Source organism: Thunnus thynnus, chromosome 10, assembly GCF_963924715.1.
Source record: "Thunnus thynnus chromosome 10, fThuThy2.1, whole genome shotgun sequence".
Classification (NCBI taxonomy): Eukaryota; Metazoa; Chordata; class Actinopteri; order Scombriformes; family Scombridae; genus Thunnus; species Thunnus thynnus.
The window spans coordinates 11169100-11186489 of record NC_089526.1 but is presented as its reverse complement, the minus strand read 5'-3'; the positions used below and the strand labels follow the sequence as shown (position 1 = coordinate 11186489).

The window sequence follows — 17390 nt, the reverse complement described above, 5'->3', positions numbered from 1 at the left end:
TCACACTGAACTGTGCATGGAAAAACTTGAGCTAATTTGCCTGGAGTTGCTTTCTGCCTGTTTCCTTAACAACAGAGGGAAAGCCGCCCCCCCCCCCCCTCAACCCCACCCCTTCCCCGAGCTTGCCCTTTTTAGGCTTTTCCTCTTTTTTTTTTCCATCTGAAAAGGGGGGATAGTATGACAGCTTTTCCTGCTTCTTGTCGACTGGAGCCGGGAGAGAGAAAACTCTGTTACTCACTCCGTCTCTAACTTTGAGAGGAAGTTACCACCTCTTCCCCAGAATCCATACACACACACACACACACACACACACACAAACACACTCAGGCAGACACACACGCTCTTCAGGACTTGACCACAGCAGCAACAGGGAACCAACTGAAACAGACAGGACTGCTGTGTTTGTGATGCCGTTTTTTTTTCCAAATTTGGAGGGAAAGACGCCTGAGATTTGCAGTTAGCCTGAAGCTCTCTGTGTGAACTGAACAGTTTCAGAGGGACTTTTTTGTCATCACAAACTGGTGAGTTTGATCATTTATTTCAGTGTGTGCAATAGAAACCCCAGGCAACAGCAGGTTTTCTGTCACTGTTCTTTGCAACAGCAGAAGATAACTGCATGATGTTTTCTGTTAGTTTTCAGGCAGCTCATGTGATCTAAAACTCTAGTTTGGTTGGCTTGTTTAGATGTACATGTGTTTGGGAAAACTTCCAAGTGCTATAAAGTTGAATATCTGTTCTCCATCACTGCAGATCTAGTGGGTAGTGGGTTTCATTTTGAATGAAACACAAGTTTCTTGTGTGTTTTTTTATATTTTAATACACTTTGGTTAAAGAGTATTAGTATAGTAAGTTAACAGAGTAAGCCTTTTAGACACTGATGCTCACTTTTTACAGCATGACACTATGTTTTGATTATTAGTCCTGGACTAAATATCACGTTCCTCCTAACAGTGTCAGTGCATTAGTCCTGCTACATATGTGTGTTTGTGACAAAGCGATGCCAAAGAGGAGCTGATGCAGCACTTACAGCAGAGACAGGACAGGAGAGCCTGGGTACGGCTTTCCTGTGCAGCTGCACATTATTGCCTAACCTTGTGGTGATGAATTAGTTATCACCTTGTTACAATCAAAGCAACCCCCTGTCTCTTTTTTGCATTTTGCGTGAAGCCAAAAAGAGCAGATGTAATATCATCAAAAACAACTGAGGTGAGAGATGTCACAGGAGTTTAAAAGTTTAAAAGGAGGCATGAAAAGTGTACACATGGTGCATATGGCTCTATTTCTTTTTCAGCTGTTCCCCTTTTTTAAATGTTTCCGTGGAAACAGTCACGCTGAACAGCAGTTAACCATATGCTTCATCTCCCATTGCTCTCTCTCCACTGGACGTTTGTGGTTAGCACCTCTTATCAGAGGAGAGAGGAGAAAGCGAGGTGAGGGAGGAGGGAGGTGATGGGTGGGGGCTGGACCGGGCTGGGTTGCTCTCAGGGGTCTCCTTTAATTTACACTATCTGAGTGGGCTGGTTGCACTTTAGCCGTGCCTCCTCCAGTCAATCAGATAAACCTCCATAGGATGAGTGTGAATGTTTAGTTAACTAACCCCTTCAAGGCTGGCTGGGAAGAGTTGACTTCTGAATGACCTTTCCTCTCTAAGCTATTCATGCCAACAGACTTTCCTTTTTCCAAAACCCCCCACTGACTCACTTATCAGTCGGCCTGTCTTATCTGTCCCGAGGATGGTTGTTAACTTGCTCTATATACCCAAAGGACACAGGTCAATCCCTGATTTGAACTGCTTGTCTAAACTCCCATGGTACTAATCTGTTTGTGGGTGAGATACAAAAGGTTTCAGCATACTCAGTGTTGCAATAAGTCAAGAGAAAAGAACCCCATGTAGAAAGTATAACACAGTTACAAGAAATAAACTCAACCCTGTGCAAGACAAAAGATGAAACATGCTTTATGAGGATACAAAATTTGAAAGGGTAAACACTTCATAAAAGTAATTGTTTAGGATGATCAAATTTTATGAACAAGAATCACCTCCATTGAGCCAGAAGCCAGAGTATGTGATGATGTCATGGAATAATGAATTTAGCTGATCTAGCAGGCTCACAAATAAGCTTTGTTGTGTAGCAGTATTACAGTGTCATAAACTGTTATCACAAGATAGTCCCAACAGATGTTTTCCCAGTCACCTCATCCTCAGAGGAGTCTGTACAGAGCAGCTCCTTTAATTGTCAGTTTCTCATTTGGTGTATGGCTTAGGGAGAACACTGTACTAAAAAATCAATTATCATAAACTTAAGACTGCACTTATAAGAAAAGGGTAATTTGCCATTAAAGTGGGTCTTAAAGTTTTTTATATATAATGTTTGTCTTATGTACCAACATTACTTTAGCCCACAGAGAATTTTATTTCTAATCGAGAGTTAACTATTAGCTTGTCAGGTCATTCGGCTAGCGTCCTGATAAAAGCAAATAGCTGTAAGTAAATGGAAAAGCTTCAAAATGCATACATTAAATGCATTTCATGATGCAGTTCTGCTATCACGTTTTGCTCCTTTCTCCAAAGCTCTCCCAGACTGGCACACCATGGTATTGCTTGCAGTCTAGTTTGACCTTTGACACATTTATAAACCCTGGCGATCTATGCCTCAGCAGAGAAAAATAGTTTTACTTTTGCGTAACTCACACTTTAAGGAGCAGTAACTGTTGTATTACTTTGATTTGCTTTTACTGGTGATCACAAGCTCACACTGTCACAATACAGATGAATAATTAACTGAAAAAGGTAAGCAAATATCCCTTAGAAACAAATTAATGAATGAAAAATTGAAACACTCCTGAAATTCAGGCCAGCTGATGTTTAGGACGCCAACTATACACATTCCCATGACAGAGCCAGGTTCAAACTCAAACAGGTTCTCTTCATCTTATTATTCCTGTTGGTGATTTACTATTGTTGCTGCTACTCTCTGGCTAAAGGCTGCTGTGCACAGAAAAATGAAACTTGAATCCATATCTTTATTTGATCAAAGGTGATTCATTAATGATTAGTTTGACTTTTAAACTACAGTAATTGTTTCTTTATGAATGCTCTTTTCAAACCCTCATAAAATTATTTTATTATGGTCAGCAAATGGTACAAATAACACTGTGAATATAGTGAAAAGTTTACTGACTGCACCTTTAACAGTGATTCTCTTTAACATATAAATGACAAGAAGTTATAGTCTGCTTACTAGAGGGTCTAATCTCACTCACATTAAGTTACCAAGTGTATACTTTAGAGTCATTGAGAAACAGGAGTTTGATGAACGATCTGTCTCAGACACTGCGTTTAGCAAAGCTCCCATCCACCACTGATGGCTCAGGGTTTATTGTTCTCTAGTAGGAGCTTCACTGGCCCAGACTCTCTTCTGTTAAAGCTCAGGCAAATGTTTGACATGCTAAGTCCAGTGGGTTTGCCTATAAGCACATATATACACTCCTATCTCGAATACACACAGACACACAGACACACAGACACACACACGCACATACATACACAGAGGTAATATAAAGGTGTGGTCTTTTATTTAGTTTAAAGTCTGTTGGAATATTTGTTCCTGGAAAAACAAACTGCAGCTTGCAGGTTTTTTCAGTAAGCAGGAGGTAAGATTGACAACTTAACTGAAATCAGACTCAGTTCTCCCTATGTGATGTGAACCTATTTATGTAATGTAACCATTTACCAAGCTATGTGGAGGTGGTAATTAATAGATTCAGCAAGAGCCAGTACAATCACCAAATATGTCATACCAATAAAACATTTACAACATGATTTACTGTCCCAAAGAATTAGTGGTAATGGCAAAACTTCACTGAGATTTCCTTTTTATTCTTTTTACTTTTACTCTTGTTTTGGAACATTTTCCTAATCGCCCACTCCAACAACCTAACAACCATCACAAGACATCTCATTCCTAAGCTGCAAAAGCCAAATGACAAAGCATTATTACGATCAAATATAATTTCAGTAGACATTTCTGTTAGATCAGTCCTCTGAGGAGCTTACTCACTCATCTCTATTGTAAAAACATGATGCTACTGTAACTGAAGGGGCAACATGACCATTGACAATACAGATGTTTTTGTAATTACAAGTGGTCACTAGTAGACCTTTGTAGAAGTCACAAAGGTCTACAAAAACCCTTTAAATATCTGAAAACATGCAACCAGCCTTCACTTTTATACACAAACTCCCTGTCACAATAATATATCTGAACCCACTAAATCTCATGGAGCTGCGGCATGTCCATAAGCATATGCGGCTAATGCTACAGACCCAATCATGGAAAGGGCATACACGTGTTTTGTGTCACAGAGTAATCCGTAGGGTCCATGTAATTGATACAGTATGCGGTGCTGGCGTGCTGCTGGATGGTGGCCCAGATCGATGAAAGGGGTGAGATCATGGCTCTATTTTTGGAGCTTGGAGTTTGGGATGATCTAAAGCCCACTGTGCTTTGGAGAATCAGAGAGAAATGTTCATGTGAATCATATTCAACATACAGAAACATACACAGACAACCAGTTACTGTCAACACACATATACAGCATACTGTACACGCACACACATACACACATAAACCCCATCAACAAACACACACACAGCTGAGGTTCAAATGCGGCTTCCTAATGCCATGAGCACTGTTTGATTTGCTTGACTGGTACCGTGATAACATCAGTATGAAGATGGTACGTGGGATATCTCCTCTTGATTTACATAGCAAAGCATTCTGGCTCTGCCTCACATCAGGAACACATCTGGGTGCTATTAACCACTTGCCCTAACCCCCAGCTCAGTCCCATATCTCCATTACTCTCCCATTACCTGCCATGGCCCACAGAACATGCTCTTCGTAGTACAAGCAGTGCACTGTGGTTCACTTTTTATGACACGAGGATACACAGGGATTCATTCGGGTAAGGGTTGCAGTTACTCTGAGCCAAGCTGGTGTCACATTGGCATACCCAGCCATGTTGAATTTATAACTCTTCTTGAAAAGTATCTTAAGTCAAATAATACGCCGCCAACAATGCCTGAATGGCTTGATTCTGTGTTTACCCCTGGAAAGGTTTTTGCCCTTGAAAGCAAAGCTGTTGTTCATTGAGTGTATGTCAAATAAAGTACATGCCCAAAGCCAAATACATCAACACATGAAAAAAACACAAGGCTTTCTTTCAGCTTGATATATCAAACACTAAAACATATTCAAGAAGTTCGAATAAGATTTGAGTCGTGTAATGGAACAAAAATGTCAACGTTTGAATGCTGCACAAACACAAGTTTAGATCTAAATTTATTTCCACTTTAGCCATTCAAGAGGAAACTCAATAAAAGTTGGGCAAGTTCTGACTATGCATTCATTGGGACTGTTTGTCTTTGCAGCTGGCAGAACAGTGTAGTTCAAAATGGGGTCAAATATGACTTAAAATGTGTTTGTTTTACCTGCACAGAGGATTAGGATTGGGTAGGGATTATAACATCAGGATAATTTAGTGTCAAAGTCACCAGCCCATATATGCTGCCTCTGGAGTGCTTGGAACCTCTTGCAAAAGACTAGGGGAGTTCGAGCACAGTATTCATCACATACCAGGAAATGTGAATACCTGTACGCTACCTTTAAATGCATTTTCTGTAGATTGCTTATCTCTTCAAGTACTTTACAATCTCCCCCTCGCTTCTAGATGTCTAGCTACTCATCGCGTCTTTGAGAGTAGTCACTCTTCTCTTTATGTATGATTTGTTCTGGCCTTTACTGTTTTCAGTTCATCACATTCTAAATAGCGTATCTCATTGATTCAGCGCAAAAGAGGATAAAACTAACCATGAAATGAGGTCTGTCCATGTCTCTGTCCTGAAGGCAACCACATGCCTGTCCTATTTCCAAATGCAACAACCCTTTCTCTTGGTCAGATACTGGCAGGCCTTGACAAGGAGGAAGCAGCACTAACAGTTAGCACAGCTTGAAACCTCTGAGATCTTCATGTCAAGAGGAACTGGGAAGAAATGGGCTCCCGCTTTCTCCAGAAACGTCCTTTGCATCTCCTTCTTGGATGTAAAAAGAAAAGCTCACTGTGGCGTCCACAAGAAATTACCTTCACCCTGTGGACCTTCATGAATACTTTTACAGACACTGCAAACAGATATCTTGGTTTGGACAATGTTTCTGTTTACCATGTGGAAAATAATCGCCTGTACCTTTGCTGTTTTGGGGAGAGCTTGAAGTTCCATTATGTTCTAAGACTTGGGAGTCCATTCTCTGGCTTGATTACAGGTGTGTGATAAATGTCTTGAAGAGACATCCAGCAGATATTTTTGTGATACAGTTTCAGATTCCTTGGCAGCTCCTAGGTAACTGTTAACCTTTCAACAGCTACTGTGAGTGAGAGAATAACTGAGCCAAGACAGAGCTTTGATTCAGTATATTTATGTAAGGGGAACATGTTGGGTTTCAAAATGAGCTCCATAAGCTGAGAATAGTGAATAAATTACCCAGATTGATTTGTGTGACTCTGTGCATCATTAAGTCCAGACTGATTTTTTCTTCTTCAGTAGCTTCTACAGAATCAAAGGAGGAACTTTATAATGAACATAATCAAGGGCAAAGACACAAGATGCTATAAATTCTCATGGCAGCTTCTGTGATCTCCCTCGCTAGAGGAGGAGAGAGCATGTGTGTGGACTTGGAGTTGAAAAACAATGAAATGTGATTAAATTCAAATCTGACCACTCTCATTCTGTGAGGCTTTGTCCCGGCCGAACCGCAGAAAGACCATCTGTTATGCCAGGAATTGTTTCAGCTGCACAGACATTCTTGGAATTAAAAATATTTCTTTCCCTCTGCGGTTTGGCGTGTGTCATTACAATGAGGAAATAACACTGACTTGCTCCCTTGTGTAATCTGACCTTTTCATCTTCTGTGTATAAATCAAATGTGGCTTGACTCCCTGCATAAATTCCACTGAAGGGTTATGACTTTGATTTCTTCATAGTGGAAGAGGAGCATTGTGGATGGTTGGATGGTTTATGAAAGAAGTGTTGCTGGTGAAGTATCTGGGGAAAAGTGCCTCTATTCTGTGACAAACTTGCTTTGGAGGTCTGCCCCTGTTACGAGGCAGCTGATCAATCACCCAGTTGACACTTGTGTACAGTAGACAGATCAGTCATTCTGTCTTAGATACGGGAAACGATGCTGAAGGAAGACGTTGTTCTGAGACAGTCTCTGCGGAAAGAGACAAACCTTGTGGGAAGGAAGGGCCATTGTGGTTATCGTTGAGTGGATGACAACAACAATGTTACACTACCACACAGCTCCTTCATCCAAACCAAAACAAACAATGCTCAGTCAGAAATAGCGCTTGACCTCTTTTCAGGCCACAACGCCATACCATATTGTGTTTACACTGGCTTTAGTCGGAAGACATTTTCTGCTTTGACCTAACATAAATAACTCATTATTCACTGACAGATTTTGGGAAGAATTAGTTGATCTAGTTGTAACCTTTAAAATGTGTCACTGGCATTGTATTTTGTTGTATTCAACTGATTTAAAATGAGATTTAGACATCTCTGTGGGTTGCTTTCCCACACTATTTGGGCCATGTCAGGATGGGTTAATGATTATTCAATAGTCAGCAACGTGCAAAGACTCAGGAAGGGGATGTCTGTGAGTGTTTCACCTCAGGATATGAGGCCAGGAAAGAGCAAATCATAAGATAGCAGGGACAAAAAATAGGACTAAAACATTAACGTCACAGGAGCCCAGACATGGCACAAAGACATGTGCTGCAGCATGTTTGGTATGATCACTGGAAAATTTTATTATATCATATATCTTTAGTGCCATGCATTCCACTCTGTGAATAAAAAATATTAAAAGGCAGAGGAAAGCTTTTACTAAAACCCATACGTGACCAGTCCTAGCACACATTGCAACTGAAACTTTATGCAGGTTTGTCACACAATAAGACCACATGGTGTCCTGTTTCTTGAGATATACTCACATCTATCGCAGAGCAGTTGGTGTGAATGCTCCCACCAACCAGCACTCCCCAAAAATTGCAGTTTAGAGTGTGAGGAGTGCAAAGCTTTGTTTACTTGATTGATTTTTGCCAAAGTGCAAGACTATCCTGGTCCCAGCCAAAATGATGAAATCACAAAGTATCATTTGGAGTTTGGTTTGTTCTGTTCAGTTGCCATGGTTAGTGTCAGTGTTTGATTACGTCAGGAGCCCTAATCATCATGTTCGAAACTAGGAGCCCTAGGTTCGAACATGATGTGTGCAAAACTGATACTAGTGCAAATCACTAACGCATGACTCCTTTGTTATAATGAAGGGCTGGTTTTCAAGGCTGTAGGGAAGGGCAACATCTGTAACAGAAAAGCAAATTGGGTCACTTGAAAATGACTGAAAGTTGAGTCATGGGATAGTACAGGGCAGGGAAGAGGAGGTCTGTTAATAATTTCCTTCTTAGGGTAAAACAAAAACACAACAAAACAACAGGGCCGGATAATTAGTGTTTAGATAGGCTTTAAACAGGTCTCCAGTTGTCATTAACCACCAGTAACAAATGCCTGAGTCCTGATGAAGCTCAGGTTTGCTGCATTCCAGTATGAAAAGAGGCCAGTTACTGTACTGTAGGTGTCCAGTCATTAGCTTTGACCTTGGCTTGAAGAATAACTGCAGTCATTCGAGCCGTTCACTTTATTACCCTTGAGACAAAAACAAAATATCTCATTGAAAGACCATGTTCTTCAGCTCTGCTTGGATAGTGATGAATAGATTCCATTAGCAGGGAGGGATTAGACTCTGCGGGAGCTAGGAGATGAACTTGTTCATAATTGAAAAGAAAGGAAGGAAGCTCGACAGGAAGACAACGCATAGGTCCATCCCTATGGTGCAGAGCAGAAACAAAAGGCCCATCGTCTCGCTCCCGTGGGGACCGAGGGGGTGGCCTGGAAAGCATGTTGCCATAGTGACCGCTCTGTCACTTAGCCCCCAAGCGCTGCCTTAGTCAGGCGCTCTGCAGTGTACATAGGATCTGCCAAGAGTCAGCAAGATCAAAATCTGCCCTGGAAAGCACACAGGCTCTGCTAAACCAACTGTAGCTGGCAGAGGAGCTTTTTCCCAAACAGGCGTACAAGCTAGAAAACCTCAAAGCTCAGCATTTTTCACAGCCCTTGATCCCCCACCGGCATGTAAAGTAACCCCCAGCAAGTTATAGGGCTTTTATTGAGTAAAGGAAAGTGATTCTGCAGCTCTTGTTATGGGGTTTCAAGCAGATTGTTGTGGTTTAAGCTACGAGAGATGTGAGGGGACTTTGGTGTAAGGAAAATTATATTTCCACACTATAAATTGGAATGTTTTCTTCCCCGTACTCTGCATCCCTCCAGCAAAAGATAGTATTGTTTTAACATCAAACTGACATGACATTACTCACTTTTTGTGTGAGAAAGTATAAACTATGTAACTGCAGCCATTGTGCATGTTTTCCATTTTTAAAAGAGGATAAAAACGTTTTAGACATGTTTGTGGAAACAGCATTTAAGCCTCTGGGTGGTTGTTTCCTATGGCAGCAGCTGACTTGTGAGAGCAAGCCTTTCTTGGCGACACGCCATTAACTTCTATGGTTCACTACTGACTGAAAAAGGTCATACTGTATAACCTTCGAGCTTTAATATAAAACACAAATGGCATCGGCCAGACTGCCAAAACTTGTGTAGTCCTTTAACCACGGCACTTCACAGAGTGACATCGTAGGGAGTTCTCAAATCACAGATGGGACTAAGCAACAGCTAACAATGTTGGTCCTGCAACTGGTTTTTGAAGTGAAACAAACTATAAGATATTACACCAATCAATACAGTAAAGACACTGTCAGTCAGAAGCAAAAATGTACAACCCCTGGAGAACACTAATGGAGGCGGCAAAAAAAACACTCCTCTTTTTTGTAATTACAATTTTGACCAAGTACACAAACCAAAAACAAACACCAAGGATATATTGGTTGCCAAGCAAAAATTTCAGTTTGACTATCAAGATATGTTTGCTTTGCTTTTCCATGCTGTTATACAGCCTGGATATTCCTGTGATTGTGCAGTCTCTGTGCATTTTACCCTGTGTGGATTCAAGACAGCACAGTGAACCCACTGTAGAATGAAAAAACCCTGCCTCTAGTCTCTTGCTGGACCGTGTATTCTGCAATAGGCCTGTCGTTGTTTGCATTTGCAGAAGCCTCAGTGAGTTTGGATCTAATGTAGCTTGACGTCTGTATGTGTGTGTTTGCTCTTGTCTCAGGGTGGCCAAATGAACTGTTTAGCCTGAGGACCAAAGATTGCAGGCCCCGATCCAACAGTAAAGGAGAAACAGAGAGTAAAGCTTGACCATTTCGCGTCCATTCTCTAACTTCTCATTACATTATGAGCTGGGACTGAGGACTTTCTTCATTGTTTCATTTTGTGGTAAGTTCTATACTTCATCTAATTTCTGTTTACTTCTGCTTTTACTGGAAAATAGAGTGTTTTCAAGTCCATTATTCAAGTCCAGTATTTACATCATGATAGAACTCAGGCACTGAGGTTATCAGTGGGTGCAATATGGAAGAAATGCAAACACAAACATGTGGTTTGTACAATTTGAGGACATCCATATGATCCATGTGTAGGAACAGTGACATGTGGTTCAACTTAGAGAGCAGTGCACACAGGTTAGAGTGGGACGGCTTCAGAGTTAGTCGTCATTTCTCATGAACAGAGTGTTTTTTTTTCCACAGCCAGCCACAACACAAAGCACATGTTAAAGGGGAATGGTGCTAATATTAGCTGGAAGGATTAAAGATGCCTCCTGTTATTTTGAACTGGTCTCTTCTTTGTTTCCATCAACACTGTTATGTGTCTCATGGTGCAACACCATGATGTCATCAAGCCAGAGAGGTGGAAATTGTTAACAAAATGGCAAAGCAGAGGAGAGAAGCCAGAGTTCGCAGGAAACGGCTGCCGGGTGGAGGAGCAGGGGATCTGGGGAAGGTTAAGGTAGAAAATACAGAAAGAAAAAAAACAACAGGACCTTCGTGTACTGTTCAATGCAAGCAAATCCAATAAATGTTTTCTCTCAGATGTTAAACAGCTTGTCTCTCTTGAGGACAAAAGCTACTGAGTCAGTAGGTAGCATTAAGGTTACAAAGAGGACTGGAAACAGACAATTGCTGAAAACAAAAAACAGACTGCAAAGGGGAATGAACATGAACTGTATTTCATCTGGCGCAAGGCTCCACAATTTTTACTTTAAGAAACACTTCCTTGGGAACAATAGAGTCCCTTAGACTGACAGGATGCCAGAAGGATAGACAGCTTAAATGTCAAGGACACAATGTCCAGACAATACAAATAAGTCAACAGCATACTTGCCTTTTCCTCTGAGCCTCACAAATTGATCTGGGATTCCCATCAGACAGGAAGGAGTCCTCTGTGGCTACTTGGAAAATTGACTCTTGACCTCTCTTACAGAGGGCTGTCATGGTTCAGAGAGAAAGACAGTGGCAGCGTGCCATGTGCCAAACACATTATGATGATCCCAGATCAAGCCAGTACTTAAAGAGGACACAGAGGAGCTTTTGTTTGACACTTGGATGCCTCATCATACCCACTCGAAGGCATATGAAGAAGTGCTGTGGTCAGTGGGTTTGACATCTAAGCGTTGCACAGAATGTGACACTGGAGGAAGGGTGTCTGAGAAAGACATTTAGCACCTGGAAGAGCATTGATTGAGTGTCTAGTCCTGTGTAGCATTATATGCTTAAGTCAGATTTAATATGGTGTTCCCTGTGATTTTCTGTTTTCAGCTGTGAAGAAAGCGAAGTCAATATCACCATGGATGTGAAGAAAAAAGAAATGGACCTCCTGAGCAACAGCATAGCTGCATATGCACACATCAAAGGTAAGTCACATTCTGAAGCCCAGCAAAATACCTACATCAACCTGTGCTCATGATGTGAAAAAGTTTTTTTTTAAGTAATGACATTTATCTCACGTTCATTTTTATCCTTTCTGTAGCAAACCCAGAGAGCTTTGGCCTTTACTTTGTGCTTGGAGTGTGTTTTGGCCTGGTGCTGACGCTCTGCCTCCTAGTCATCCGCATCTCCTGCAAGCCGCGGACCAACATTGCCCCCTCCACGCCTGAGAAAAAACAGTTAAAGGACATCAGCGAGGAGGACGAGGAGAGTGAGGATGAAGAAGATGATGAAGGGGAGGATGTAGAGGCACCTATCCCTTTGCCCAGCACAGAAATCCCTGCCGGTAATCACACCAGCCTGCCAGATGGAACACTGAGCGTGAACGTATTTACCTCCGCTGAAGAGCTGGAGCGAGCACAGCGACTGGAGGAGAGGGAACGTATCATACGTGAGATTTGGAGGAACGGCCAGCCTGATATCCTGGGGTCAGGAACAGGGACTATTGGAAGAGTGCATTACTACTAAGATACATGAGGCGACAAGGGAACCACTGTAAAGGAGAGACATGGACCTGTGGGTGGGCCTGGAGTCCCTGAAGCCTATAAGACTTGAAAGCCTGTGTCAGAAACAATGCAACACCATGCAAACAGGCTGACAGTGATGTGCCACATTTGATATAATTGGCTCTGACAGAGCTGAACTATGTGATATTGCACTTCCTATGTATGTTATTTTCAACTGACTACATGATATTAAACCACAAGGTGTCTTAAAGACTAATGAATCCATATGAAAACAATGCAGTATGAGTGTGGGAGCTGATGGACACTTGAAGTAACTGGTATATTAAAATGTATGGCGCTTAATGACAAAAATGCACACAATAAGGTATGTAGTGAGTAAAAAATGAAAGCATAAATAAGGACAATGTATGTACTGTATGTTGCAGTGAAGATTCTCTTTGTGTGAATGAGGACATTTCTCCTTATGAATGGTGAGTTTATAAGGAAAATACAAAACTACTCTTGAAACGTCTTCTCGAAAACACCCTCAGGAGACCTCTCAAAGGAAATTACATTGTTTGAACAAGAACATATCAATCAATTTAGGGGGTCAGATTACATTGTAAAGACAATTAAGTCTTAATTTATGAGTAGGCTATATTACACCATGTCTGTATTTTCAGGGATAATTCCACCAAAGGAAATGACAGAATTAAAGTATTAAGATGAAATAATGCACTGTTGTTTCTCTTCGTAATGCTCAAATGTCAGACGAATATACAGAACAGATTTCTTCTTCTCGTACCTTTGGGCCATGGATTTATATCAAGATTTTTTTTAAAAAACTGAGAAAGCCTCATTTTGCCAGCATGATTAATGGAAAGGTCATCCTATGTCATTTGTTTTTTTCTGTTCAGTGTCTCTGTATGTGCCTTTAAAGGTTAAAGAAATACAGTTTTATAATAAAATTTCTGGGAAGCCTGAAAGTTGGCTCAGGTAGATGTGTTGCAGTCGGTACCGGTTGCACCTTATATCAAGCGCACCCTTCATGTAAAGGCGGGCCATTTAACCTGCACGCTGCTCCTGCGTTTGTGTTATTTCCTAAAGAAGAATTCGGCCAAAACTCCAATTATGTAACTTCAGGACAGTTTTGTGGATTAAAAATGAGTATTTGTGTCTCTTGCCATTATGTTAGTCGACCGTTGATCATATTAGCTGCCCCGAAAATCCACTTCAAGCAGTTAGTAATTAGTTTTCCTTCACCTACTGCTCACAACTTGGGACCACAGCGCTTCACTCCTCGCCAAGCTAAGTATTTTCTGCTTGTGCTAATTGTGTGTATGTCTTTCTGCTTAGTTTATGTTTGTGAGCTTGGTAATGCTTCAAGGCTGATTTATGGTAGGTCGCTCGAGAGAAATGACACTTTACTTCCATGTCGCGCACCTGCAGAATTTTGTTGTGTCGCGCGGTGTGATTGGATGGTGTTACTAACGTCACCATGGAGATTGTACTGAACTACCTTATTGATATTTTGGTCTGTAACTTTAGATAACTTGTAAACTAACGTCCTTGTTTAATTAGTTTAGCTAGCTCGCCGAAGCATAAATTGAAAACGTTGCGCGACTCTTTAATTTCTGTCAAGCGACACTTATGAAAAATGTCGAGCGACCTACCATAAATCCGCCTTTAGCCACACTAGCAGCCAGGTTTTAGGGATAGTAATGTCAGCCGGTCAGTCTGTTGGTCCACCACTTTGGTCCAGACTGAAATATGTCAACAACTATTGGATGGATTGCCATAAAATGTTGTACAGACATTCATGGTCCCCAAAAGATGAATCCTAATGAATAAGGTTACTAACTTTTCCTCTAGCCCCACCATGAGGTTGAAATTTTTGATTTTGGGTGAATTATCTTGACAACATGGATTGCCATATTTAGTAGCCTACAAGTTAATCAAGGTTCCCAGAGAATGAATGATTTTGTTGATCCCCTTTTTCATTTAGTGCCACCAGCAGGCCAAAGTTTCCAGATACCTTGTGAATTATCTCAACAGGATTGGCAGAGAATTTCATACAGACTTTGATGGTCGCCATCAGGTCACCCTCAAAGCAGTACTAGAAGTACAACCTATAGAGCTGCTAGTGTGGCTGTTGACCCTTCTGTCTTCTTGGCATGTCTTCAGTCTTCTGGCTGCTAATTTCTGCTTGTGTGCTGTTGATATGCTGGCTGCTAATGTTGGCTCTTTATGCTTTTGATATGCTGATTCCTCATTTCCACTCTTATGTCGTTGATATGATGCTTGCTATTAATTGTATGCTCTTATGCTGCTGTTAACTATAGGTAGTGTTTGCACTGGTGCTGCTTTCCTGCATGGGCTTGGCTGAGCTTGTTTGCTTGCTTTCAAAATTATGCTTTTGATTCATGTATGCTGTAGTGAAACAGGAGGGAGGGGGACATAACTGTCCTCCTGTACACAGCCTATTCCCATCATTATTTCCCTTTTGTCTCAAAAAAGATACTGTAGGTAGCTACTTTAACAGTCGTCAGACACTTTATATTCAGCTAAGTTAGAGATATTTCAACTTAATGCTATGACTTAATAGGACAGCTTGCTTTGCTGTTTTTCACATCTGCACTGGTGTTGCTGCTGCTACGGTTATGTTGCTGCCACATAATATTACATAAGAAAAGCCATCTAATTTTGCTAGATTGAATATTTCCTGATTGGAGGTGCTTTGCTAAGGAAAGACCACACAGCAGCTGGTGCTCAACCCACACAAAGAAGGTGCTCACTAGATTCTCTTCATAGTCGTGGTGTCCTGCAGGATTCCACATAATAGCTGGTGTTAGGCTTTCTGTATATAGTGTGGTTTTGGCGGGTATTGTCACTCCCAAATCTATGCAGTTCCAACTTTACGAGGGGAGTGACGAGGTCAGAGCCTAGGTGGCCAGTGTCAACTCTGTATACTGTGTATTATTCACATAATAAATCCATTCCACGTGAGTTGGCTGACTGAAATATTGTTTGGCTGCCAATAAAGACTTACAGGACATTGATGAATTGCCCACAATGGGCAAATGTTTGTTCTGGATATTATCACAAGTTAGTTTTTCAGTGGTTGGTTGATTTACAAGCCATGAATGTATGAATTCTTGGCATTTCAATAGTCTTACAAAAGGCGAAATGGGCTAAATGCTCATTAGTGTATGGCATGTGCCCATTTTTACCCTGGATGCTATAAACTTTAGTCTTAGAACCTCATGGTGTTGAGCCTGGTGTAGCGTTGCACAGAGGAAGGTTTTGGTTGGAGAGGATGGCAGGCCAATAACTTCCGCTAGATGTCTGAGTCGTCTTCAAAGTACACACTGTGCTGGAGGAGCAGACAGGGTTCAGGTTTGCCTTGGGGCCCGCTCTGTTTTCAGATGGAGCCCACACTGAAGTCATCTCTGTTGAGGTCTTGGAAAAGCCTCTCATGTGGTCAAAGCCTTTCAGAAATCAGTGGTGTTGATGGTGTGGACTCTTTGAAGCAGCTGTGTAATTTTATTTGTGTAAACCTCGTGAATCTGAATGGCGTCTACCTCAAAATCATAGGATCCGAAATATGTTTTACTAGACCCCACAATTCAATATTTTGAAGAAGCGTCTTCTTCTTTTTGCAGGATATAATCAAGACGCACATATACTTAGAAACAACATATTTTCAGTGTCATGGTAATTATGCAACTATGAAACAATACATCAGTAAAATTAAGTGAACATCAACATGAAGAAAATCCAGTTCGAGAAAGCCATAAATCTGCACCACAACACAGTGTGGGAAAGATCTCCACAAAGACGAACATAGTACAAGGGTTAAGACTGTCATTTGTGGTTCTTTAGCTGAATCCAGAAAACACCCCTTTATTTTGTAGATCTATAGCTTCATGCCATTTAAGCACTGCCTTAAATAGTTAAATTTATCATTATATATAGTATCAATTATCATAGTGATTTTCTCCATATTAAAATGGTATTTTTAATATGTGGAAGATTTATTGTCATTTCCCATGAGGTCATGCATACGATTTGTTTCTGTTTTTGTCCAGCCCCATTCTTTGACAGAGACAAACTGTTCTTTGTCAGTTCAGTTGGTCTTTTCATTATTTCTATTTTTATCTCAGAGTGCTTTTTGTATTTGAACTCTGAGCTCCAAAATGCATCAGTTTTCAACACTCTGCACTCCCAGCAGCCCGATCTGACTTGTCTTAAATTCCTCCAAAGTTATGGTGCGTTGTCTTTGTCTGAGACTTACAGTTCCATATTTCTTATTATTGAATCTTTTAGAGGTCCCTCAGTGAAAAAAGTAAAATGTTCACTTGCAGGGCTTTAAGGAAAATGCATTAATTTTCATATCTTTCAAAAGTTTAGAAATGTATGAAATACCAAGTGACCCTTTGTGCACTTTAATTTATTTCACCCCTTGTGCAAGAGGGAACGTGCCCTTAATGACCATTATTCTACTGAGTTTTTAAAAATAGTACGTTCCCATGGCAATTTCAGAAGCACCCGGTCCCTGATGAGCTCCAGATGTCATCCAGATGTGCACTACAGTGGGCAACACTAGTGGACTTAGACAGAAACACACTACCACGAAGGACCATCACCGTCACCATCATTTGGAGCCAAAACCAAATCTATACTCCAGAGGTGTGGTCGTGATCCAAATATAGTCAAGTTAAATAATTCTCCCTATTATGGGTGCAAAGAATTTCTCATTAATTATCTTCTCATGTTCTCTACATCCATTGCAATGAGTCACTATGTTCTGAGTTTTGAGAGTGAGTCAGTTTTTCTCTGAGTGACATGGGATTCCTTTTCCGTTTCACTGCAAAAATGCTCTTGACC

General features: G+C 41.0%; 1 protein-coding gene across 2 annotated transcripts; it reads left to right on the top strand.

Moving 5' to 3' along the window:
• The first annotated feature begins 206 nt into the window (after positions 1-206).
• On the top strand, positions 207-15509 carry eva1ba (eva-1 homolog Ba (C. elegans)). Of its 2 annotated transcripts, XR_010930354.1 has the most exons (5): positions 207-521; positions 10347-10510; positions 11890-11984; positions 12101-15235; positions 15291-15509. XR_010930354.1 is itself a non-coding variant. In XM_067600926.1 (4 exons), exons 3-4 carry the CDS (start codon positions 11918-11920, stop codon positions 12523-12525), a joined length of 492 nt encoding a protein of 163 aa, XP_067457027.1. In that variant the 5' UTR covers positions 207-521; positions 10347-10510; positions 11890-11917; the 3' UTR covers positions 12526-15509. The 2 variants fall into 2 exon arrangements, 1 of the variants encoding a protein (XP_067457027.1); XM_067600926.1 differs by having other exon boundaries at positions 12101-15509.
• Positions 15510-17390: the final 1881 nt, after the last annotated feature.